The sequence below is a fragment of the Girardinichthys multiradiatus genome, chromosome 6 (genome assembly GCF_021462225.1).
Source record: "Girardinichthys multiradiatus isolate DD_20200921_A chromosome 6, DD_fGirMul_XY1, whole genome shotgun sequence".
Lineage (NCBI taxonomy): Eukaryota > Metazoa > Chordata > Actinopteri > Cyprinodontiformes > Goodeidae > Girardinichthys > Girardinichthys multiradiatus.
This window is the reverse complement of record NC_061799.1, coordinates 12499571-12526367: the sequence shown is the minus strand read 5'-3', so window position 1 is coordinate 12526367 and position 26797 is coordinate 12499571. Positions and strand designations below refer to the sequence as shown.

Genomic DNA, 26797 nt, shown 5'->3' with positions numbered 1-26797 from the left:
CAGAGTTTATCAGTCAGCTTAAAAAAGAGCAGTGTTTGGGGATATTTACCACACACCTTATGGTTTTATATCATTAAACATAACAATATCAGGAGGTACGAACATGGCCCCGTGTCTCTATGCCTACACTGGATGCAAATTATGTTGAAGGAAATAATACCAGTTGTACTGCAGGTGCACGTTTTCTGGCCTGACTGGTAGTATTAGGCTTATTATGAATTGAAAAAAAATCTGGTCCTTTCAGTCTGCCCTGATCCTTGTCACACACCGGTTTAATCTGTTTTACTGTTTTCCTGAATTAAATGTCATGTTCTGACATTCAAAATACAAGTAAACACACGCGTAGGATGAATTTGAATAAAAATAAAGGAATAAAGAGGAAAAAAATAACAACATTTAAAATACAAATTAAAGTTGCCTTAAGCCTTTTGAGATGCCCCCCACAAGCTTGAGGATATTTTGAAAAAATATTTTTTTTAATAGAAAATCGATCTCTGACCGGGTCTGTAAGTGACAAAGTATATTTAAAGAGAGATTGATTGATTTTACAGAAATGGTAGCTTTAGAACTTCCAACAAAAATACATAAAAATGTTTTATTTTGAAGAATGACACCGGAAGTTGGGTGATGCTGGGTTTGTTCTGACGTTCCCTGCATGGATAGACAGTATTTGGGTTTCCAGCCAACTGAATGCGGCCGTGTGCTGGAGGGGGTCGGTTAAACGGTTTACTTTTTTAAACTACAGACATTTTTATCGAGGTAGGTCATCGTTTTGTCACTTGAACATCATGTCGCAGCGGGTTAGCTTGTTATTCAGCCCAGCTGTCTCCTAAAAGCCTTGTCAGCATCCAGCAGCAGGTTAGCTCGGTCCAGTCAGTCTCTGGCTCTGTTTACTAAGCTGCCGCATCGACTGAGGTAGTGTGGCGATAATTAGCGTTTTGGATAAATTGTTAACTTGTCAATGTTTGACGTCAACGTGATAAAATGGAAGGAACAGCCGGTATTATTAACTCTGTGTGTCACCGGATGTAATACATGTCTGACGTTAAAGAGGGCTGAAATGTTTTTGCGTTATGTTTATTTTTATTGCTCTTGGTGTTACAATATACGCTTAATTTATTACTTTGTAGTAACTCTGCCATAAGGTTACACAAAGCTGGATGTGTTGAAACAGGAAGTGCAACACCAACTGGAGCTAAACACGACGCAATAACCCATTTTTGTCTCTGCGTCTCTCTTTCTCTGCCAAACATCATCCATGCACACCCACAGCCATGTCTCCATCAGTCCCCCTGCAGGAGATGATCCGAGCCATCAGGTCAGCCCGGACTCAGTGTGAGGAACGAGGGGTCATCCAGAGGGAGTGCGCCGCCATCCGGGCCCAGTTCAGACAAACCGACAACGGGGGGCGGTCGCACAACCTCGCCAAGCTGCTCTACGTGCACATGTTGGGCTACCCTGCTCACTTTGGTCAGGTGAGTGGAGATTTGGCTAATTCCTGTCATGGGTTTGGCTTGGCTGGAGTGTGGGAGACCATCAAGTGTCTGGTTTCACTTCATACATCCAGAGAAGTGAGCCCTGACTGACATGATTTGTGTTATGAAAAGGTCTAGAAAAAGCTTGAGTGATAAAGTGTGATAAAAGCTTACGAGAAATGGGTGCCTCGCACAAGTATTCAGGCCCCTTCACCATGTTGTCATGATACAACCATAAACTTCAATGGGTTTTCTTGGGATTTTATATGTGGGGGAAAAAAAAAGAATGTGGGTTTTCTGTAAATGTTCCTTTACAAATAAAACTGTGTCACTCTGAGTTGACACTTTGCAGAACCACTTTCTGCTGCAATTGCAGGTGGAGGTTTGTTGACAAGTGTCTGTACCAGTTTTACTAAATATCTCCCGCTCTGTCAGATTGGTTGAAGGTAGGTCCTGGACATCAGCAGTAATTCCATAAGAGCTACTATCCGGCAGGTTCTGGATGCGTCCCTTTTCCAGCACAACTGAATAAAATGAATGGATTGTTACTAGACCTGGGCTGCATGGTGGCGCAGTTGGTAGCACTGTTGCCTTGCAGCAAGAAGGTCCTGGGTTTGATTCCTGGCCAAGGGTCTTTCTGCATGGAGTTTGCATGTTCTCCCCGTGCATGTGTGGGTTCTCACCAGGTACTCTGGCTTCCTCCCAAAGTCCAAAGACATGCCTGTTATGTTAATTGGTAACTCTAAATTGCCCTTAGGTGTATGAATGAGTGTGTGCATGGTTGTATGTGTGTTGCCCTGTGATGGACTGGCGACGTGTCCAGGGTGTACCCTGCCTCTCGCCCATAGACTGCTGGAGATAGGCACCAGCTTCCCCGTGACCCACTTTGGAATAAGCGGTAGAAAATGACTGACTGACTGACTGTTACTAGACCTCTGCAGAGGTGAATGATTGAACACTGATGACATTAGAAATTTGATTCAGGCGTGTTGGAGCGGAGCTGCATCGAAAGGTTGCAAAAGTTGCTCTAAACAGGACATCTTATAGTTTTCTATTTCCTTGCCACGCTTCCATTAAGGCAGGATTTGTACACGGCTGGGATATTACTTTATTACCGAAAACTGCTTTATTCTTCAAACTTTACCCCTGACCTGTCTGCTGTGTCCCATGGTCATTGCTCTTTTTTCACTAATGTTCTCTAATAAACCTCTGATGCCTTCACAGATCAGCTGGATTTATAATACAAGTGATTTAACTTCACACAAGTGGACTTTTGAAGGCATTTTGCTTTTCTTTGTAAAAGTTTAGAAAAACTTTTCTTGCATTTCACCTTTATGCACTACTTTGTGTTGGTCTGTCACATAAAATCCGAATAATATGAAAAAAGAGTGAAAAAGTTTTGAAGACTTTCAAAAGACACTGCGTAAATTGGTAGGTCTTTGTCTTTTTATATCCTTCCTGTTATCCGAACAATGTGAATTGTCTTTAATTCCCGCAAGCAAAGCCTGTCTAAAAAACAATCTCCTGTAAGTAGGCCACTGACTCTGTCTTCTCTGCTCAGAGTGGTGAAAGAGCAGAGACTTTGCCTTTGGGCATCAGCAAGTGTCAGTATTTCAAGTAGCTCCACATTTCACAGAGTTGTTGCCTTTTTCTTCTGTAGATGGAGTGTGTCCGGATGATCGGCAGCTCGCGCTACAGCGAGAAGCGCGTGGGATACCTGGGAGCAATGATGCTCCTGGATGAGAAGCAGGATGCGAGCTTGCTCATCACCAACTCCATAAAGAAGTAAGGACAACTGTTAATAACTGTATTATTTATAATAGGAATTGTGTTTGTATGCATGTAAGTGTTCCTAAACAGCTTATAAATGCATGATGTGTTGAAATTGGTCCTGGGAGAAAAATACTTGTTGTGTTAGTGTATTTCCTCTTTGCTAAATATCGATAAATGTGTTTGTTATACTTGTAACAACAAAATCATAATCACATATAGTGCTGTATGAGAGTATTTGCTATCTCATTATGTCTGTTTTTTGCTTTTTGGTCTAATTTTGCAACTAATTTTAAGCTCAAAGATAAACTGAGCAAATACAAGATGCAGTTTTCAAATGACAATTTCATTTCTTCTGGAAAAAAAGCTTTCCAAACCAACCTGGTCCTATGTGGAAATGTAATTGAGTCCTAGACCTGATAACTTGTCGCGTCACGCCAGTGATGACTTACTTCAAGTGTAATCAGTCTTTTACATCACCGAGGATTTTCAGGATTGGATGGTTTTCAAGCATGAATGGCCTGTTTAAAGTCACACTACAACATTTCAATTGAAATAAAGTCCTGACTTTGACCAGGCCACTCCAAAACTTTCATTTTCATTTTGAGCCATTGAGTTGTAGGATTTCTGGTGTGCTTGGGAACATTGTCCTGCTGCATAACCCAATTGGACATGTTCCTTCAGGATTGTCTGCTAGAGAAATCTTGATTCCATCAATTACGGCAAGTCATAAAAAAAGCAGCCTCAGACCATCACACCACCACCACCATGATTCATGTTTTTTTTTGTAAAATCCTGTTTTAATTTATACCAGACATAACAAGATTTTCTCACCTTGCAAAAAGTTCCACTTCTGTCTTGTTTTTGTTCTTTTGTGACCTCCTGGATGAGTGGTGGATGTGCTCTTGGAAGCTGGGGAGGTTCACCAATGTGTGGGACCCTTTCCAGACTGAAAGATCTCAGTGACCTGGTTTCTTAACTGTTCTTGAATTTCTTTAGATCAGGGCATGAGGTGTTGCTTTTGGAGATCTTTTTGCCAACTCCATGATGTCAAACAGGTTCTTTTTAGGTTAGTTATTGAATTTACAGGTTAGCTAGTAATTAGGTTTGGGTATGGCTAATAAAATGTAACCAAAAAGAAGAGGGCCTCTACTCTCTACATAGTTTTTTTTCCCTTAACTTAAAACATCATTTTAATGCATTTCGTATTTTCTCAGATTAATTTTGCCTTGTATAAAAATTTGTTATGATCTGAAACGTTAAAGTGTGACAAAAATATGTTTTCAAGAAGAGACAAACCTTAGTAGAAAAAAATAGGTTATCAGAAAAGTTACAAAATATGAAGGTTTGCATACAATTAGAATAACAATATGTCACGTTATTCTTTTACAGTAACCAAAAATCTGTCATGTGATTTATGCATTTTTCTTTGTGTTGTTCAGTGACCTGTCTCATAGCAACCAGCACGTCCAATCTTTGGCTCTGTGCACACTGGCCTGCATGGGTTCAGCTGAGATGTGCAGGGATCTGGCCCCAGAGATCAACAGATTGCTGCGCTCCTCCAACTCTTACATAAAGAAAAAGGTAACAGCATGCATAGATATATATATATTTTTAATTCATCCAGTGCACCTGGCTGTACTAATTTAGGTATTTGTAAAATTCGTTTTGGTATTACAGTAAATATATAAAAGTAATCAATCCACAAAGTTTGGTTGGGATGTCAGAAAGAACCTCTTTGGAACAGGGCTTAAATATTGAGGAAAGTATGGTAGAGAGATCACCATGTGCTTTACTTTAAACTAGAGTTTAGAAGAAAAACTCTCTGTAATCTCTGTTGAAAAGGCAGTAGTTTATCTCCTTACAAGCGAGGCAACACATGACCTCTAGACATCTAGAAGAGTGGAGAAAGCCAAAGGGAGGCGATTAAATCACCTTAAATCAGGGACTGTTGGAGTGGTATACATTAGGGGGGGTCAGAACAGGGCCCGTCAACCATCAAAATATGGTCAGGAATATATATATATATATATAGTTTCTTTTGCAAGAAAAAGGCCTGTGGAGATAAACACTTACATAAACTGACCCACCCATTTCGTAAATGTGTGTCAGTGTTAGCTTCTACAGCAGGAACGTCATGTAGAACCTGTTCCATGGAGCAGATAGGAGGGAGAGAGACGAGATGCAAGGAGAAAGAAGTAGACAGAATGCTGTACCCATCATGTCTTTAAATATAAATATTAATTAGTTACTGGTTACAGAATGTCCATGGGTGGGGGCTAATCATCTGATGTGATTTTGTCCTGGGCCCAGGCGAGGCTCTCAGCTGGCCTGCTGATACCACATTCATTTAAAAAATACTTCATTAATCGCAAAAGTGAATCAAATCAAACAAAAAATTTAAACCAGTATGCAGTAGAGTGCAGTATTTTAACCACTATAGTCAGCACTCGACATTATCTAAAACACTATTGTGATTGTGTAGCATTTAAATTGCACACCAGTGACATTCAGGACTCTGCTGTCTCTCTTATCAGTTGTTCTTGGCAGAAACAGATATTTTGTCCCAATAGCAACATAAATCTGACTCAGCACATTCAGCTACAGTCTTCAATAAACTCCTGCTGTGTCGTTGTGCGGAGCAGGAGCCCAAGTGATAAGCTAACGCTAGCATGTTTCCTCGATGTTTTGATATGACTTTTTAGTCATTTAGCTTGCCAAGAATATCTGAGCGCAACTTACAGAACAGTGACACCACAGAGATCTCTCTTTAACTGTGAACAGCACTGTAGAGAGTGAAATCATCGAGATTGTTGAGGAAATGCCAGATTTGTTACATCAACAAAATTACATGTTAGGCCCATAATGCAGTTTTGCAAGCTGTGCCCTTGAAAATAAGCTGTGATTCGGAGAAATCATCCTGGGGAGGGAGCTGATAAAATCACAGACAGGACACCAAAAGATATCATGTCATACCCAGCCAGTGACTGTGTTTTTGTTTTTTTTACCCGGTCTGGATCTCTGTTTACCCGTAGTTCTGTGTCTTGCTCATTGGTTTCACTCCCTCTGTCTCCCAGTAGTGTCACCCACACCTGTTCTGTGTTTTCCTTGATTACCTTGTTGTTCATTGGTTCTCACTGCATTTCCTATTTGTATTTAAGTTCGTTAGTGGCCTTAGTTCCCTGCTGGATCCTTGTGATGTTTATGTTGCTCTTACCCTCATCATGTCTGGTCACTCCATGTACTGGTCTGGATCTGTTTCGGCCCGATTCTGGTTTTCCTGCCTGGTCTGCGTACGAGAACAATTAAAGACTCGTCTTACCTTCATTCCTCTGGTTCCTGCCTCCTTGCACTGCACGTTGGTCCTACCACAAACCCACAGCATGACATATCAAGGGTTGGTTTCCTCAGGGACTCCGATAGCGATGACCTTGATTAGGAGGCCAAGTTCATATCTATTCCTAGTGTAGTTTTTTTGTTAATTGTTTTTACTGATTCACAGCAGATTCAGATTGTGACTGCTTTGATTTCTCAGCCATAAAATGTCCATGTTGCAACGCGATGCGCTGCTTGCTGTGTCTTTGTGTAGCAGGATTTACATTTTGCAATACACACCTAAGTTTTTGAGGCAGAAGAGGTGTGTAAAACCTATGATTTAGTGTTTCCTCTACTTGTCATTGATTTTTATTGTTTCTGTAACTGTATATTGTCGGATATTGTTTAGTCTTTTTGCTCTCGTTAAGAAAGGAGTTCTAACTAAATCTCCAAGCTATAACACCATAACTACTAATCAGTACTTCACATAACCCCACATTGGAAGAAAACAAACTTCTGCTTTACCCTAGTTATAACTTAGTTGGTGGTCTCATTATTACCAGACTTTAGCATAATGTTCAACAATAGATTGGTGATGTAACAGCCTAACTTAACTATATTTTGCTGGAGATAACGGCTAAAATTATCTTTTGAATTATGAGTTGTGTATACATCCTCTGTGTAAATTTTACTACCGTTGGTATGAGTGTGATTTACTGCTCCTGTAGGCTGCTTTGTGTGCCGTTCACATTGTGAGGAAAGTCCAGGATCTAGGAGAACTATTTGTCCCTTCTGCTCACTCCCTCCTCTCTGAGAAGAACCACGGTCAGTAGATTTTAGTCACGCATCTACCATCTCTATCTCCTAATCGTTGTTTCCAGTCACTTCATGTATGACTTTTGTTTATCTTTTATCTGCAGGTGTGTTGCATGGAACTGTTGTGCTCATCACTGAGCTTTGTGAGCGGAGCCCAGAAGCTCTGGAACGGTTCAGGAAGGTATGGGGTGTCCTGATCTGATGGTTCTGCAGTAATACAGCCATATTAAATATAAATATAAATTTGATTATTATTGAAGATGAATTGTGATGATTTTCTGCTTACAGCTAATAAAAAAACTTGACATTTAAGATTAGAATATTATTACATCTGAGCAATAAAAAACATTTACCTTTATGGTATCTATTTAGCTTAATGAAAGGTATGTTTAATACCTGCTTAAAGGTTGTTATTTCCAAAAGGTACCTTTAATTTGACAAACGAGTCTTATCATAACGCGTATTCTAACTTATTGAATATGACTGTGTGTTGTAACGGGTATGTTTGTTACACCTTCCAGACCGTCCCAGATCTAGTTCAGATCATGAAAGGCCTGGTGATTTCAGGATATTCTCCGGACCACGATGTGGCAGGAGTCAGTGATCCGTTCCTACAGGTCAGCCATCCATTTTTATGACCTTTAGTTTGTAGTTGATGTCCAATTATTCTGTTTAATTTCACTGCTTATTTTCTTGACATTGCGCTGAAAATGTGCACGCAGACCCGGCTTGGTGTTCTGTCATACTTTGTAAATCCACGCCGACATTAGTTGTTAAATGTTAGAACAAGCCACAGCGCTTTGCAAAACTTTTCATACCTCTTTCATTGTTCCTCTTTATGTCACGTTACAATCACAAACTTCAGTGTAGTTTATGTGACTGGGGGCCTTTCTGCATGGGTGCTCCTCAGGTTCTCCAGGTTTTTCACACTGTCCAAAAATATATCATATTGGTATTGGTTTATAACCTATGCTTTAAACACCTCCACAACTTTCTCCCTGACCCGTCTGTTATGCTCTCTGACAAACCTCTGAGGTCTTCACAGAACAGCTGCATTTATACTCAGATGAAATTACACAAAGGTGGCCTCTATTTTATAATAAAGTGACTTCTCAATGCAGTTGGTGGCCCTGGATTTTATTACGGGGTATCAGAGTTAAGGGGGTTAGCTACGCATCAGATATTTATTGGTAAGAGACTTTGAGAAGCTGCTGTCATTTTCTTTCCCTTTTACAATTATGCACTACCTTTCACTGTAATGCAACGTAACAAAATGTTAAAACTATCAAGGGGTGTAAATACTTTTGCAAGGCACTGAATATCTTAAAGTAAGTATACACAGGTGTATCTTCTCTCCGGTGTTTTTGTTACTACTGACTCAAGGTTGTTTCTCTGTCGTCTTTTGCTTCAGGTACGCATCCTGAGGTTGCTGAGAATCCTCGGCCGGAACAACGAAGCAGCTAGTGACGCCATGAACGACCTCCTAGCTCAGGTTTTACCCACATTTTTCTAACCAGTCACCAGTACGGGAATCATGAGGGAAGGTTCGCTCTATTCCAGGGAACAGTCTGTAACAGACTGAATCATGTCTGATAGCGGATGCTAAATTGTTTTTAAGTCTAAAAGATCTCTCAGATCTTTCAGTCTGTTGCCAGCAATGTCAGTTCACTGAGGTGTGATTTGTGTTCTAGGTGGCGACCAACACAGACAGTACCAAGACTGTGGGCAACGCCGTGCTCTACGAGACGGTTCTCACTGTATTAGACATAAAGTCAGAGAGTGGCCTCAGAGTGAGATAAACTCAAACATTTTACTGCATTATTACACCAGGAACCTTTATTTAGTGATCAAACACTCATGTGCTTAACTTCATTTGCTCCTTAGGTTTTGGCTGTTAACATCCTGGGAAGATTTCTCCTGAATAATGACAGAAACATTCGGTCAGTGCTAATTAATTATCGCTCTCTCTCTCTTTCCTATTGCCTCTTCTCACCATCTATTTCCTTTGATCTCACTGGAGCCTTTTGCCTTCTCTATTTCAAGAGGCCATACTGACTGTTCTCCTCCAACAGGGTGTTATCATCTGAGCTGAATAATTGGTTTCCCTCTGTGACTCCTTTAGAGCCACACTAGGAGCCCTCTCTCTGTCTCTTCAGTCTGATCACTCAGTTTAAGATCGCTTCGTGAATGTGGACACCTTGTAAAAGGCTCCTAGAGGTTTTGTTTTATTGTGGGCATGTTAGTGTTTTCCCCATAGGCCTTGTGGTCGAACTGGTCTGTCTGGTTTGCTCCAGCCAAACCACTGACTCTCTGTGGCTGGGTGGCAGTGATGGGAATGCTTGATTCCTGTCAGACCAGTTTTACTAATGTCCACACATAAACACTTGATGTGCTGACATTGCAGTAGATCTCTTTGAATCAGAATGTGGTATCAAGCGTAAAACTTGCCAGATTTTCACTTTTGGCCCTCCTGTGTGAATATGCAGATATATCGCCATGACCTCCCTTCAGAAGATCGTTGTGACAGACCATAATGCAGTTCAGCGGCACCGTGGGACTATAGTAGATTGCTTAAAAGACCAGGATGCATCTGTCAAGCGGTAACCTTTACCTCCTTGGGTTTTGTGGGGCTGAGCTGTTAATGCAAAGATGTTTGGCAGGTACAACGGGCTTTAACCAGAGGCAACCGGACTTTGAATCTTGGGAGCTGCTGTTTTCCTCCATGTGCTGTTTTTTTCTTGAGGAAAACCGGTTGCCTCCGATTAAATCTACACAGGCATGTTTGGCAGGTTTTTAACAATGATTTTACAATGTCAGTTTCTTTTGTGTGATTTGATTTTTTTTTACTTCATAAATCCATGTCTCAGGAATTGTTCTGATCACTTCATTTGATTTTATGTATAAATAAATCTAACATTACTTCAGGCTGATCTAACGTGCATGGTAGAAGTGGGATGCAAATGTTGTCAGATATTGTCTTCGTTAGCCTCATTTATGTTTTATATCTGCTTCAAACTCATCCCTTGCAAATAGAGGCTGCATGTATTTGAAATCATATTAAAAACCTGTATGCACACATTCAATTTGTGAATGCCTTGTGAATGGAATAGGTAAAATAGTAAAATATGTTTTAGGTTAATTTTGTTTTGTACATGATGAAAACGTCCATGGCATGAGGGCTGCACATCTGAGACATGCTTATGCACCACTGCTATGGACGTTATGCAAATGCTACTCAAATGTCAATGTGCATGTTAGTTTTATGTCTACAGCACAGTTAGGAACAATCAAGTTTACCTGAGTGCTTTACAAGATTAACATGCAAAAAAGAACATAAAGTACAATAAAATAAAACGCAGAAAAACAAAAAATCAAAAAAATACAATCCCATACATAAACGGGCTAAAACAAGGAGACGCCATTACTTAAAGATTCAAAGCCAATGTAAAAAAGTGAGTTTTAAATCAGGATTCAAATGACCAGAGGTGTCCAAAGTGTTGCCCGAGGGTCATTTGAGGCCCTTTGAATGATTTTGTGTGGCTGCTGGTGGCACAAATACGATCCCTAAGATCAAGCTGTTGATCTGATCGGCACTTTTTACAAGTTTTTAGAGCAAAATTTTCTCTGTAAAATTTAAATCCTCTTAAGATAGAAAGTGTTTGGAACAACACTAAGTCCTTGTCTTTAAATAACCATATGTTTGCCTTTCATTTTAATGTAATCGTTAATGGGACAACAAACATCCAGATACTATTACTATTAGAATTTTAAAAATCTAATTTATGTGGCCTACGATTGCTTTCAATTTCACTATTTTTAGCCTGCTTGTAAAGAAGACTCTTCAGTATGGATATAAGAGGGTCAGGTTATTCCAGGATCTTGGAGGTTCCACTGCTTCCCTTTTACACTTGGCTGGATGACTTCGGGGCTCTTCTGGGGTTGTGTAGGCGGATCAGTTTAGTAACGTAACTGGATGCCTAACCCTTTTAACATTTTCAATTCAAATTCAATAAAAAAAAAAAAAACGTTATTAATCCCAAAGGGAAATTAAATGTTGTTGTAGCTCATTATGTACGTTTTTTCAAAGAGCCGTTTTAGATGCTGATGGCTGTGGGCAGGAAGGATCACCTTTAGCGGTCTGTCTTACAGCACATCTGAAGAAGCCTCTGACTGAAGACACTCTGTTGTTGTAGGACAGTCTCATGACAACAAAAGTAGACAACAAAAATTTTAAAAGTAGGTAAAAAAATCTTTGAATTTATGCAAAAACACACAGGCAGGCAGTTCAAATCTGCAAAAACTAGGGTTATATGGTTATGCCTTTTTATACCTTTCAAAAGACGTGCTGCAACAAATTGGATAAATGCAGGTGATGACTGTTCAAAGCCAATATATAGAGAATTGCAGTAGACCAATCTAGAAGTAATGGAGGCTAATATTAAAGACTTAACACTACGCTTTCTAAATCACGTGCTACACTATGCAGACACTCTGTCCGCAAAGAGGAAGATTCAGTCCCCTAGGCATGCTGAAAGCTTGGAGTGGTATATCTTGACCTACTTTTTGATTAATTCAGCTAATACTTTTTTGACCCCAAGCGGACACTCCCAGAGAATTGAAAATTTATAAGAAGAAACGGCAGCAAAAACATATTGTGAGTCCATCTGTCATGTCACTAGCAAAAAAAACTGGGTACCTAATGGGAAAGGTACTGCATTCATACCAAAGGTTTTTTTCATAGAATTAGAATTTAATCCTGTAAAGGATGTCCTGAAATGTTCTCATTCGAAGATAAACCTTTAATGTAAATATTCAGAGATGTTCCTTCTATTTCAGGGACTGCTGTGAACCCCTGTCAACACAGCAAAGCTGGATTAATTAGTACCTTTGATCCTACTCTCCCATCCGTGTAGGCGGGCTTTGGAGCTATCCTTGGCTTTGGTATCAGCCTCCAACATCCGCTCCATGATGAAGGAACTGCTCATCTTCCTCTCCTCCTGCCCCCCAGAACTCAGGGCTCAAGCTGCCGGTGGCATATTCAACGCTGCTGAAAGGTAGGTGACCATTCTCAAAGAATGTACAGTAGATTCCATTGTGAATATAAAGCGAGCTCTGAAATGACTAATTTCTTGCTAACATATTGTATGCACGCAAGCACAGATACGTTACATCATGCATGTGATTAGACTGAATGTGTTGTTTTCCAAGGTGGTCTTTTGAACAAAGTGTGAGAGTTATTGTGCCGAGGTAGTTACAATAAGGTCTCTGTGCTTTCTTTATACTCTGCCTGTCCGCGCTGCTCAACCCGGCTCTGTATCCACTCAGTGATATTCCTCTCTGATGGACACTGTAACAGTGAAGGCCTTCTGTGTCTTTACTGCACAACGCTTGTTGACATATACACAATGTAGAAACAGCTTCAGTGTGTGTCTCACCACAGAGCACTGCTCAGTTGGCTGTGTGTGTCTCTGTCAGGTATGCACCCTCCCAACGTTGGCACATTGACACCATCCTGCATGTTCTCACCACGGTAAGTGCAGACTGCATTAATTTCCCTGCTGCGTCTCATAAGGTTTCCTCTGGTTGTATTGGAGAATTGGATGTAGGATCCCAAAAAAAAACCTTACAGAGCCTTGAAAAAGAATTCATATCTCTTGAACCTTCTGAGATGTTGTCACTTTCCAACCACAAACTTCACTGAATTAGGATTGTACAGGATGCATCAACAGCTCATTCTCCCCCCTCCACCTTAGTCTCAGCCTCTAACCGGCTAGCTTCTCTGGCCCTGCAGAAGAAAGGCATTCCCACAGTATTATGTTGCCACTGCTGTGTTTCACTGTGAGGATTGTGTACTGTAATCAGGGTGATGTGTTAGTTTTCTGTTTTACTAATGCTTGGAATTCATCTGTCTAAAACTAATGTTTCAGTCTCTTCAAACTATCTTGTTTAACTGGGTTTGTGTTGCCTGTTTTAGGAATTGTTTCAATTCAGGATTGTTTGTGGCAGGGTTTGTTAAACAGGAAGGACAAATATGTGGAGTGTATGACTAATTGTTACCCCACTGAGCTGTAGATCTCTGCAGGTCCTCCAAAGTTACTATGGGCCTCTTGGCTGCTTCCCTGGTTGACGCTGTCCCTTGCTCTGACTTGTCAGTTTAGGTGGGGCGGTCATGTTTTGGTTTGTTTGCCAAACTCTGTTCGTTTTCGAGTGATGAATTGAACAGTTATTGAAGTTTGCGGTTGTGATGTAACAAAATCTAATAAAAATGTTTAGGGTTATAAACATGTTTTAGAGTAGCCGTTTAACTAAATTATTTCTATTCATCATGTCTTGCATTTTAAAAATGACAATGGCTAAAAACTAATTTTGGGGATGTAACACCACATAAAGATTGATTCATTTTGCTAAATACCCTTAATGGTTTGATGTGACGTCCTCTTGTCTGGAAGAACCACGTGTGATGACCTGAACACTTGACCAGTTGCATTGCCAAAGGATCTACTGGTGTGTCTGCATTTGTGTGAGCGTATGTGTGTAATTTCTACCCTCACAGGCTGGGGGCGATGTCAGAGATGAGACCGTGCCTAACCTAATTCAGCTTATCACCAACACCTCAGAGCTGCACTGTTACACCGTCCACAAGCTCTACCGGGCGCTGCTCACTGACATCTCTCAGGTCTGTGGGTCAGATAATATTATTCTGCAAGAGTTCTGAACCAAATCAAGCTGGTCTGGTTTCACTGTAGATTTAAGTTTGAAACGGTCAGATAGAAACAGAATCCTTTTTGAAAAACAGTGAGACGATCTGCCATGCGTTGATCAGCAGAGTGGATCAGGTCCTTCTACCACAGTAACGTTCAGTGAATTTTGGAAGAATTGTTGCTTCAAACAGCCTTTTGCTCTGTATTTCTAAGTTTAATATGCAAGTACAGGAAATAAATGGAACATTTGTGTGCCCAGCCACCTCTGGTCCAGGTGGCTTGCTGGTGTATAGGAGAGTATGGAGACCTGCTGCTGAAAGGCGAGTGTCAGGAGACAGAAGCTGTGCAGGTAATCTACTGATAAATGATGGGACTCACTGTGGGATCATGATATTAGGACACTTATGTATTTGCATCTGTTGAAAAACAGTTGAATGTCATGTATTTTAAATATTTAGTCCTATTAAAAGCTAATTAGGAACAACTGAAAGATTGTCAGGTAGATTCATCCATAGAATCAGTTCTTAACTCCACATATGTTAAAAGAAACACAACGATGAAAAAGCCTTTTTTTTTTTTGCTCAAAACTGAATTTAAAACCACATTTTGTATGTTTATTATCACAGAAAAGTTGTTAATAACATTGTTCAAACTCTGTTTTGCACACCTCTTCATCAGGTAACAGAGGATGACGTCCTGGACGTTTTAGAGATAGCTTTACAGTCGCACATGTCTACTCCAACGACCAGAGGCTTCGCTCTCACCGCCACCATGAAACTGAGCACACGCATCACAGACAATGTGGAGTAAGAAAAGCCACCTTTTTGTTCCTGACGGTGCACCGTGAACAGTGTCATGTAAAGTGCACTAACAGACCAACCTGCACAGAACACCGGTTGTAAACAGCTGGTGTAATTTCTCAGCTGCCAAAGCCAACCGCTTCTCTTTCTTTCTCCTCATGAATGCGTTCTTCTGCTGCAGTCGGATCAGAAGCCTCGTCAGCATCTACGGCAGCTGCATAGATGTGGAGCTCCAGCAGAGGGCAGTTGAATACAACGCACTCTTCAAAAAATACGACCACATGAGGTAGGCAAGGAAACATCAGCATCATATTTTTCTTCTTTATTTATGTTTTAAGTTCTAGGGCAGCGGTGATCATGTACCTTCACCTTACATATTGTTTTCTAAGGCTTGGACTTCATTCAGACTTCCTAAGCAGTCTGGACAAGTATGGAATTTGAATTAAGTATCTTCCAGGTCTGGAAGTATGGAAAACGGAAATAGATTATGGAAAAATTATTGTGCTTCCATCCATCCCTACATTTTTGCACATTTTAATTTGCTAATTTTAAATAATAATTAAAGCCTGATCACTGTCGAAAGTGTTAGAAATTCATGGTAAACTTTTATGTTTAGAATTCATATATTAGCTACAAAGAAACTAAGAACTCTGAAAATGTGTGAAAGTTTGACATGAACGAATGTGTGGGATCCCTGCATCTATCTATTCATTTACCCATCCATCCATAAATTAGACAACCCAGCCAATCAATCCCTCTACTGGTTGGTTTAACAAACTGTTCATCAATTCATCCATACATTTTTTGGTTTGTCCATCCATCAGTCCATTCTCCCAATGGTCAGTTTGCCATTTAAAGTCTGACCACTGTAGAAATATGTGGCAGAAAGTCATTGTGAACATTTGTGTTTCTTCTTAAAATGCACTAAGAAGGCATGGGAATTCTGCAGTATGGAAAGTGTGAAACTTTGACATAGAAAATGTGTCGGAACCCTTCATGTCCTGAAACCAAAGAAGAGGAAAAGAGATGAAAAAGCATTATACATGGGCACTGCTTGGTTGGTCGAATAATACAGTTAAATTAGGCATTTATTTACTTGGTAGATGATATTTCTTGGTTTTAACAGCAAAAAAATAACAGAAAGTCTTCCTTCCAAAGTTCAACCAAGGTCAGATGTATATATGGCTGCCTCCATTACTAAAGTTAGTGATAGACACAGTATAAACAGATTATCTGTATTTTTAAATATTTTTATTCCTATGAATCTTTTCCTAACAGTATAGACAACCTCCGTGAACATCTTGCTACTAGGTATGAGCCAGTATGACACTATTGAGTTTTACAGTATTACCACAAACGTTTCAAACAAAATATAGAACATTTTTAATTGCCATTCTGTTCTTTTTAAAAACACTACGAGTCTAACAAACTGATATTAACTAGTTTGTTAGTCAGGCTATGCTTGTGTCACCCACCAGCCTGCAGGCGGCTGCTGAACAGACATGTTGCTCATTTCTAGCCAGATGTTTGTTTTAAAACAGTGACGGGTAGCGTTCCTTTTATTTTCCTACGTTACTGTAGACATGAACGCCTGGGTGTTTTGTGATGTAACATTTTTTCAGTCTTTGCTGTAAGTGAGGCAAAAAAAGTGTGGGAGCCCTCTTTCAGCCAGCTGACTGGTAATGCACAGCTATACCTGGGGGACGGGAATCACTGTGCTATTCTTTGCACTGTGCAGCTGGAGAAAACTCATCCAAACAGTACTTTAGAGGGTTGTTGTTGAACCCTCAAACTGGATGAAAACCTGCAGTCATGAAGAAGACCAACAGTGCGCTGCAGCAGTTTTTTTTTTTCTGAATGCTTTTCCTTTTAATGTTCCAGAAAATGTTTAACAGGTCTCACCAGTTGCAGTTTCTGGCACCAAGGTCACAGCATCAGCATTTAGGCAGGAATGCAGCAATAAAAAAAAACACAACATTTACAAATAAAGATATACAATATGCTGCTAAAGTTACTTTATATACACACAACATACATCTGAGTTAAATCAAACTGGAGCTTTATTCTACTTCCAGCCTCATCTTTAGCCCATTGCTCTGCCCCAGTGAGGTGGATGATTAGGGAATTCCCACCAGGTGAAGTCATTAGGCTGTCATCATGTGTGAACTCATGACTCTTGTCTTTGGGAAGTTGACCTTAAAGAGAGAGGTTAGTGCTCTTCAAAATAAAAGCATTACAAAACAGAAACAAACTTCCCGTCAGCCCGTGTCAGTGTTTGCTTCACCTTAGTGAGGGAGATGCTTTCCAGCAGCCTCACATTTCTCCTTTTGCCAACAACATTGCGAGAAAGAAAGTGAGCCACTTTGTTTTGCCTGCCAGGTCTGTATTAGATATTCATTTGCTCCAACCACTGCAGCGCCTTATGATTTGTTCCCAGTCTCTTTCGAGCAGATAATATTGCTGAGCATCAATGGCCCACTTCAAAGCCAAACAATCCAACTCCACCGCTGAATACTGGTTCTCCCTTTGAAACCGTTTTCTGCTAATAAATGCAACTGGTTTCTGGTCATCTCCCTCTCCTTGTAAAAGGACTGTGTTTGTCCCTCGTCAAGAAGCATCAGTTGAATGGTGAAAGGGAAGTCGAAGTTGGGACTCTTGAGCACTAGTTCACAACATAAGGTCTTTAGGTCTTGAATGCCTTCTCCTGCTCTTCTCCCCACATCACTTTCATTTTTGTTTTGCTGATAATACCCCCACAACGGTGAGGCCGTCCTAGAAGCTTAGAATAAAGTGACAATACCGGCTCACTTGGCCAAAGAAAGATTTTACCTGCTTGTGTCTTGGGTGGCCCTCATCCAGATTGCCTCCACTTGTTCCCGACAGGCTTTAAAAACCCCACTTCCAATTACGTAACCCAGGTACTCAGGCTCCTCCGAAACAGTGTTTTGGTTTCGAATCCTGTTTCTGAAGCTGTGAATAGTCACCTGGGTCAGTTTCACAGATTTCTGGCACCGTGAGCTCAGCAGTATTTCTGACTGTACCTTCCATTTTCTCTTGTCTTCTCTGCCTTTTACTTTTCCTAGCTTTGAATGTATTTTCTGGAAGAACTTCCACCATCAAATGGCAGTTCGGAGAAAACATCAAAATGCTCTTCAATAGCATCTTCCATCACGGAAGACGTAAGACACTATTTAGTATTTAGTTTTAAAACTTCACTTCAACCACTTTCCGCTTCTGATACCTGTTCACTGACCTTATTCGCATCCAGTCTTTGGTTCTGCATCTGTGACCTTGTAACAATATTTACAGGTTTGTATCAACTCCTGCTGAAATGGAACATCTTGCCCTAAGATTACTGGATATGACAAGCTTTCCGCTACTCCAACTGAGATAAGGTACATCTGCCCAGAAACTTCTAGATAAACTACTGTCACTGGATAAGCCTTACAGTCACCATATACACATAAAATATCTAGAACAGGCTTTTCTAGAGGCAAGTCTTTCTGGACTAGAGATGAGTGTATTAGTGATTGCACTCTACCTGTGTCTAGAAGAGCTTGGGGTTTTTACCAATTATCTTAACTGTAGTAGTTTGTTTCTTCCTTTTCCAGGTTTTACCCTCGCAGGGCCTAGGAAGAGTACAGACATAAGCTGCTTTAGCCTTTCTGACTGGACACTCTGGCTTAATGTGACCTTTCTGTGCACAACAGAAGCAAGCAGTTTGTCTTTACAGATATTTTCCGCTGATTTTGATGATTCTAGCTCCCTAGGACCACCCCCAACCCCAGATGGCTTACTGCATGCAGGGTTTCCTTGAAGGCTCAAACGGGTAGCTTCTGAATCCTCGCCTCAATGCTTGGAATTTTTCCCCTAGCTAAACAGCTTCTTGTGCTGACTTTGGACCCCTTTCTTTTACCCACACTAGGAGTTCTGGAGTCAAAGACCAATACAACTGCTGATGGATAATTTCTTCTCCAACCTGCTCTTTGGTTGTTTTCTCTAGTTGGAACCATTTGCTGTACAAGTCCTTCAGGCACTTCTTTTGGGCTTTCACTGGGGTGGATGTCAGGCTTCAGGAACCGCTGTCAGTAGACCTCTTCATTGATGTCATACTTGGCCAAAATGGCCTACTTGACTTTCTTATAGTCCCCAGTGTCCTCTGCTGCCATGGCCACATAGTTTGCTGGAGCTCTTCCTGACAGGTATGGAATCAGCATCACCACCCACATATGGCATATCAGCTTCAGGCCACTGATATAACACTGCCAGCCTCTCAAACGTTATCAGGTATTGCTTGATGTCATCACCTTCTTCCAGATTGGGAACCACTGCTTTCGCTCAGCCCCTGCCAACTCTGAACAACAGGCCGGATCACCATCTCCTCTTTCAGTTTTTGCAGAGGTGGTAAATCTCTGGCCTTTAGTTGCTGCTCCAAATCATCTCTTAGGTTATTCATTTGGAGTTGGATCTTGCCTTACTGTTTCTTTCTCCACTCATGTCACACTGGAAGTGTAGCCAAAAGCCAGTAACAGAATCCAAATCTGTGGCCACTGGCTGCAGCTGCTCCTCCCTAGGCTTTATGATCAGGGGCCACTCCTCCAACTGCACCCTCTTGCAGACAGTCCTCCACCACATCCATCTTTTGAGGTTTGGTTTTTAGAGCTCTGAATGTTTTTCCTATTAATTTTCCAGAAGACGTTTAACAGACAATACCACTGATCAAATTTAGGGTGGTTCTCCTGAAAAGGCCATTTACAAATAAGGATATACGATATGCTACTAAAGTTGCTTTATATATGCACCATACATCTGATTGCTAACTAATACCGAATGAATAATATACAAATCAAACTGAGTTAAATCAAACTGAAGCTTCAGTCCATATCCAGCCTCATCTTTAGCCCAAATGTTCTGCCCCAGTGAGGTGGATGATTAGGAATTCCCTCCAGGTGAAGTCATTAGGTTGTCATCATGTGTGCACTCAATGAATCTTGCAAACAAACTTCCTGTCAGCCCGCGTCAGTGTATGCTTCACCTAGGTGGGGGAGATGCTTTCCAGCACCTTTACAAGTACAATGGAAAAATGTACTGGTTTTGAAATGGTAACCTTTGTATACCTTGATACAGGCACTATGTCTAGTGGTCTGAGTGTTATAAAGTAGAAAATGCAGAGTAACATAATACTAGGTTGTATTGCTAATAAGAGTTAGCCTGGGTAATTAGCTAATCACGCTGGTTTTTGAACTTGGAACATAGTCAAACCCAAATCGAAGTCCTACGTTCAGAGGTGAATGGAACACACCAGTACTCTGGGTTTTGGCTTCTTGGTTCACTGTCTGCCTTGCACTTCTCTTTTTATAAAAAAAAAATAAAGCTGGTGAAGCAAAGATCCCTTACTTTTCCTCCCATATACCGTGATGGCAGTTGTTATTTATTAGCTCAATTTGACTGAGCCTTAATGCTTGTTTCCACAGAGCAGCTGTGCTGGAGAGGATGCCTGTGATTCAGAAAAACTCTCTGGGTCAAATCAACGGAGAGGTAAGCGAGGAGACGATCAAGGAGCCCCAATTAGCCAAAGTCAGACAGGTTGAGACACCACAACAACCAGCTGGCCAGGTATTATACGTATAAACAGTTCTTCCCAAAATATTTCGCAGTTCTATTTATTGTGTTCCAGTTTTTATTTTGATGGACACCAGGTGTATGGTGGAGATATAATTCATAGTCATGTTCAGCCTTGAATTTTCTCACAGACATGACATTTTTTAAATATAAGGAAAACTATTTTATTTTATTTTATTCCTATTTTACACAAGGCCTTTTTGGAGATTTTGGTTTTGTGCTATTTTCCATATGGATGCTTCAGAAATGAGGGAAATTGTTGCTGCTTTCTTTCTTTCTGTTTTTCCTCAGGTTTGTGATCTCTTGGACTTGCTGGGTGGCTCTCAGGAACTTTTGCAGCCCAGCTCATTACTAGGTGACCCAGCACTAACTCAGCCCACCACTGCCCTCACCAGTGCTGGAGGAGACCTCCTGGATCTATTGGGTGGGCTGGAGCCCACTCCGCTGACACCAGGTCAGTCATTCACATGCAGAGTCAGCTCTCCAGATGAGACAAAAACACAACAACTGTAGGATTTTTGGCTATAAAAAATATTATTATATATAATATATAAATATATATATAATATAAAAATATAATTATGTCTGTGCATGTAAATACGATAAGGCATGTGGATTGTGTTCTGATAAGCTGTTTTGCTTCATGTAATTTCTGAATTAATACCACGTTTTATATGCTCTACTTGCCTCAGCTCCCACTGTGACGGTGTATGAGAAAAATGGTGTGACTTTGACGCTAAGCTGTGAACAACAGTCAGACTCAGGCCTGACTATCACGCTCACAGCCTCCAACTCCACTGACTCAGACATCAGCGGCTTCACCCTGCAAGCTGCAGTGCCCAAGGTTCGCAACAAACATTTGTTCTGATAACGTTGCTTTTAGTGATAGATGCATAATCGAATGATAAAGTGAGGAATATAGCTACAGCAAACGGTAGGTTTTTAGTTATGTAAACGGAACATTGAGGGACTAACTCAATCGCATTCCTAAGGAAAATGTTTATTTGCCACATCCCAGTGAATAACACTGGAGACAGGGTGGAACTGGTTTTCATGTGACAATGGACAATACATGAAGCGATAAAATGTACGATGCCCCATTAAATATTCAAGTTTTCATTTAGAAATGTCCACATATTGGTGTGCTGGGTGGATCTGTTGGCAGGCACACCATGTGAAGAGTCTATGGGGTTGTCCTGGGTCTGATTCCCAGTCTTGCGACATTTGCAGCATGTCTTCCTATTCTTTTTCCATCCTCTTTTCTTTCAAACTACTGTTGAATAAAGACCAATAGTGCCAAACAAATCTTAGAAACAAAAAAAAAATAAACAATATTGATGTCTAACCCCAATTTTTTATATTCATTCTTGAAAAAGGTGATTTATTTGCAGTTAAGCAACAAAAATTAACCTTGTTTTATAAATTAACCAAAAAATGTCAACAAAAATGTGTTTTCTGCCTGAGGAAAACGCTAGGACACCCTACTCCCTAATAGCAAGTGTTACCCACTTTTTTGTAAAAATAACTTTAGCAAGACGCTACCTTTAGCCATCTACCTCCTTCTGATATCAGTCTGAGGAAGGATTCCCCCACCAGTTCCAGTTGTTGCTTTCAGCCTCTTTCAAGTCACCCAGCAGCATCCCAATGTGATCAGGATGTGGGCTTTGACTCAGCCCAGGACTAAACAATAATCCTGTCCTTTGTTAATTGGTTTGGGACCTTTTCATATTTCAGGGTCCAAATATGTTTCAGCTTTAAGATTTTTTTTTTTACAGATGGCCTCACATTTTTCCTTAAGCCCCCTCTGTTATACAATAGAATTCATGGGGGATTATATGATGGTGAGCTAGCCAGGTCATTCTGCAGCAAAGCATTCCCAAACCATTATACTTCCACCTCCATGCTTTACAGTTGAGTTGGTATGAGTTTCTTTTCCTGAAATGCTGGATTTGGTTAATGCCAAACATTTCCTCTGTTATCCGTTACACACCTACTACGAAAATGAAACTTAAGCAGCCTCTTTCTGGTTGTGCAGCCATGCACAGTCACATCAACAGTAGCAACAGCCTGCTATAGGTCATGCAATGACATTTCAGAAACAGGGGTGCCAGACTCATCCTCAAAGCTACTGTCCTGCAGCCTTTAGATGCATCCCTTTTCCAACACACCTAAATGAAATGAATAGCTCCGTACCAGGCTTCTGCAGAGAGGAATGACTGAATGCTGATAAGGGAATTCAGGGATTTGTTTCAGACCTGTTTGAGGAGGGAGGCATCTAAAGGTTGCAGGACAGTGGCTCTTCAGGACTGGAGCTGGGCATCCCTATTTGTATATTTTTCTTAGACTTCTTTTAGCATCTTGCGGTCTGCCTTCAATGTGAAATTGTTTGGACGGGCAGACCTGGGCATGTTGGCAGTTGTTTAAATGCTCCATTTGGGAAACTTTAAAATAGCTTTTCTTCAGTTTAATTGTTTGGTAATATTACTTTCATATTTCAGTAAAAAGAAGCCCCATATTAAAAATGACTTCCACACCTAGAAAACACAATGAAACTAAAAGGTTTCTGAAGGTTTGAATCTTACTGTACCAGCTGTATTTGTGAGTATGGTCAGTTAGTGTTCAAAATGCAGAGATATACATTATTGTTGGCCTGGAGTGCTAACAGAACTGTAAGCCTGGTGCCTTATCGTAACAACGAACATATTCCACCGAATTTCTGACTTTCAGCAAGAACACGCTCAACTCAAATGTGACTTCATGCCTCGATCCAAGTTTCAATCACACACAGCTGAACATCAAGTTCAATGACGTTTGGAAAGAAAAATCAAGCTTGATGCAGCTTTAAGAAAACAAATACTAAAACATTGCAGTTTTTTTTCTGTTTACAGAGTTGTGAAACCAACTACTGAAATCCGGTAGCAACCCTTATGTTATCTCTGTTAAAGACATAGAACCAATAACATCCTCGTTTCAACATGTAAAATATACTGCCTCAGCTTCATGGTAACACATTTCTAAAATACTAACCACAGTCCTGTCTGCGGGTGATGTGAAATTCAGAGTCCATCATGGTCTTGTTAGTAGACATTAGCGCAGCAAATGAAACTAAACAGCATGCGTATTGTAATCTTCAACTGTAACAGCTTTGTTTTCTTTCCTCCAGAGTGTGCAGTTACAAATGAGGTCCCCCAGCAGGGACTCTCTTCCTGCAAGGGGTGCAGCTAAACTGACCCAGCTGGTGGTCCTCAACAACCCAAACAAGGTGGGTCTGCAAAATGCAAAGACACAAGCAAAATATAATGGACAAGCTGGTTCTCCCATTCATGGTAGAGGTTCTTCCTGTGTTTGGGAGTTTCTAAGGGTGTTGTTTTTAGACAAAATGAAAGCAACATTTGCAGCTGAAATCAGATTTTTACATTCACTGTTTGAAAAGAAAACCCTTGTTCTCACTGACTGACATTAAATGATACTAGACATTTTTATGTTTCAGGTCAGTTAGCATGGTTTAGCAAAATGTTTTAATTGCCAAAATGATTCTTTAAATTCAGAAGTTTACATACATTTCCCTAGTATTTAGATACTGGAAACTGTATTATTCAGGTCACATGTTTTGGTGTCATTCCACACCAATAGCTTGCTGGACTGTTGGCCCATTTATCCTAGCAGGACTGGTGCAACAGTCGGGTTCACTAGTCCCTTCTACAGCAAAACACTTATACGACGTGATGTTGCCACCCCTGTACTTCACAGTGGAGATGGGATTCCCTAACTTGCAGGCTTCCCTCTTTTTCCTTCAAAATGTAATGATTGTCATTAGGGTCAAACACTTTGAATTTAGTTTCATCAGACCACAGGACATGTCTCCATAATTAAGATAATTTTCCCTGACTGTATTTGCAAATTGTAATCCGTCTTTTTACGATGCTTGAAGAGATGAACATGGCACCTCCAGGCATCTAGAAAGGTTGACCCACTTTTCCGACTTTTCTCTTCTGATATCTTGGCTGATTTCTTTTGATTTTTCCCATGGTGTCAAACAATGAAGCAAGGTGTTCGAGTTTGGTGGCTTTAAAATACATCTATAGGTGTGTCTCCATTTAACTTGGATGTTTTGAATCAGAAGTTGACAAAGCTATGACGTCATCATCTGGGCTTTCCCAGATTGTTAAAGCAGTAAAAAAATCCCTCTCATTTTCTGGTGTTTAGTAAATAGAAATAAATGTAATACTCCTAACTGACCTAAAACAGAACAGGTTTATTCAGATTTTAGTGTCTGACAGTGAAAATAAAAGTTTGTGTGTTTTATATGGTATGTAAATATCATGCTGGTCTTTTCACTTTGTACTTTAGCAGTTTTGGTCGTTTCATACCCAACGTTTTCTGGTCCAAAAAGGAGCCGTCTTACATTAGACATTTCAGCCCGTTTACATGAACACAAATTCCATTGTCCTCCAATTTCTGGGGTTGTCTGATTTCTCAAGTGATCATGTACGCAGCAAAATATGATAAGCAGAGAACGATTTCCCAAAATCGCATCATCACAGCTAGATTTCTCCCCAGTACTGTGATTTTCTTCTGCACGTAAATGTCGTTTTCAGATTTCCTTTTGGTTTCATCTCTGCCCATGTCCAAAGATAAAGGAAACAGAGGTTACGCGGTCTTGGCTTGAAGGCATGTGCTCGCTGTCAAAGAGCCAGTCGTCGAGGAAGACGTTATGCAGGAAAATAACCTGCCAGAATAGCACAGGATGACCGCATGTTTTGAAAACAACAGGAAGTGCGCACCTTATGTCATTACATTCGTAATGAAATGCCACAGCAGACTGGAACATGTAGACAAGGATTTTTTTTTCTTGAATATCACATTTCTGTAGTGCATATAAACACATTAGGTCTGATAAAGCTGTTATCTGATTTCTACTGGGCATAAACAGGCTCACACTTCATATCCGCCCCCAAAGGTGCGTTTCGTATTGCCAATAATTTCAAGTAATTTTCTTTCATTTAATCGTAGTCTACTGTATGAAAATTTGTTTTTTTTAAGTTCCATAATTGAGAGTCAGAGTTGTTTTTGAACCAGTCAGGAGTCAGCTGGTCAATACTGATCTGAACTACAGTCATCAGAAATATGGTTTAAAAAAGAAAGCCTAAAGAAATAATATGTACGTCTGCATTAATCTATATAAAGAGTAGTTCATTTTTATGATCGTTCCTTTCTAGAAGTCATGAAAATACTTCAAACTACCATAAGTTAACTGATAAGCAGCGGTTGAAGTGCGTAGCCTAGAACTGGGGGGTGCATAGTAGTGAATTGCCCCAGGAGCCGCATTGTATTCGTCTGCTATGATCAGAGAAGAAGAATAAAATGTGTGATAAATCGCTTCTTTACATTTCAGGTAAATCTGAAAATGAGGATCCGTGTCTCCTACACCAGCCAAGGCTCTGTCATTCAGGACACAGTTCAGGTGGACTCCTTCCCAGGACTCAGTGCAGCTGGACTCTGAACACAGCCTGGCAGCCCAACAGAATCAGGACGTGTCTCTGAATCTGTTTAGGTGGTTTTTATGCATGAGAAGCGCTGATATTTCACAGGAATTCACAGCCTCACCGAAGGAGTCACTTTTTTGCTGCTTGTCAGATAAATAAGATCACAATGGTGAATACTTACAGAGATGCAGGTGTTATGTAAAAAGGTGGGGTATTTAAAAGGAAATTATCACTATAAATGTTTGTGCAGAGTGTTCGGATCACTTGGAGAATGCGGAGAAAAGGGTGAAATGTTGGGAAACTAAAGTTAAATCAAAATAGTTTGGTAAAGATATTATTTTAACTTTTTTTCTTAAACATTTTTGATTTATTCTTGAACAAAAATTTGACTTCATTGTTGAACTGAAATCAATGCAGAAAGAAATTAGTGACCCTAACACTCTTGTAGATTTGAGCGTTTGTGAACCCTTTAGATCATATTTCTAGATTTCTGTACAAATGATACAAAAAAACATTTCTTTTCCTTTTTCACTGCAGCCATAAGAGCCTGACTAAAACAAACGAATCTGGCTGTTTATTAAGTCATTTAGGCCAATAACATATTTTAATATTTAGTACTCAAGATCATGTCTTTGGGCCAGTTTTGATGCATCTGGTTCAAAAGGACCAACCACAAGGACCTGTTTTAAAAACGAAATATAAAAAGGTAAATATAATTTTATTTAACTGGCATCTTTATCTGCCTCTGGAACTTTAGTAAAAACCTCACATTTAATTTAAGGACTCATATGTGAGGGTTCACAAACCTTAAA

General features: G+C 40.3%; 1 protein-coding gene across 1 annotated transcript; it reads left to right on the top strand.

Annotated features, from left to right (window-relative positions):
• The first annotated feature begins 619 nt into the window (after nucleotides 1-619).
• ap1g2 (adaptor related protein complex 1 subunit gamma 2) lies at nucleotides 620-26214 on the top strand. Its single transcript, XM_047368373.1, has 22 exons — nucleotides 620-759; nucleotides 1273-1475; nucleotides 3136-3260; nucleotides 4688-4829; nucleotides 7289-7385; nucleotides 7481-7557; nucleotides 7898-7993; nucleotides 8788-8868; nucleotides 9068-9166; nucleotides 9261-9316; nucleotides 9863-9976; nucleotides 12290-12430; nucleotides 12852-12906; nucleotides 13930-14052; nucleotides 14337-14426; nucleotides 14756-14883; nucleotides 15059-15163; nucleotides 20352-20493; nucleotides 20791-20953; nucleotides 21192-21343; nucleotides 23663-23761; nucleotides 25895-26214. The coding sequence occupies exons 2-22, from the start codon at nucleotides 1275-1277 to the stop codon at nucleotides 26000-26002; spliced, it is 2394 nt and encodes a 797-aa protein (XP_047224329.1). The 5' UTR covers nucleotides 620-759; nucleotides 1273-1274; the 3' UTR covers nucleotides 26003-26214.
• Nucleotides 26215-26797: the final 583 nt, after the last annotated feature.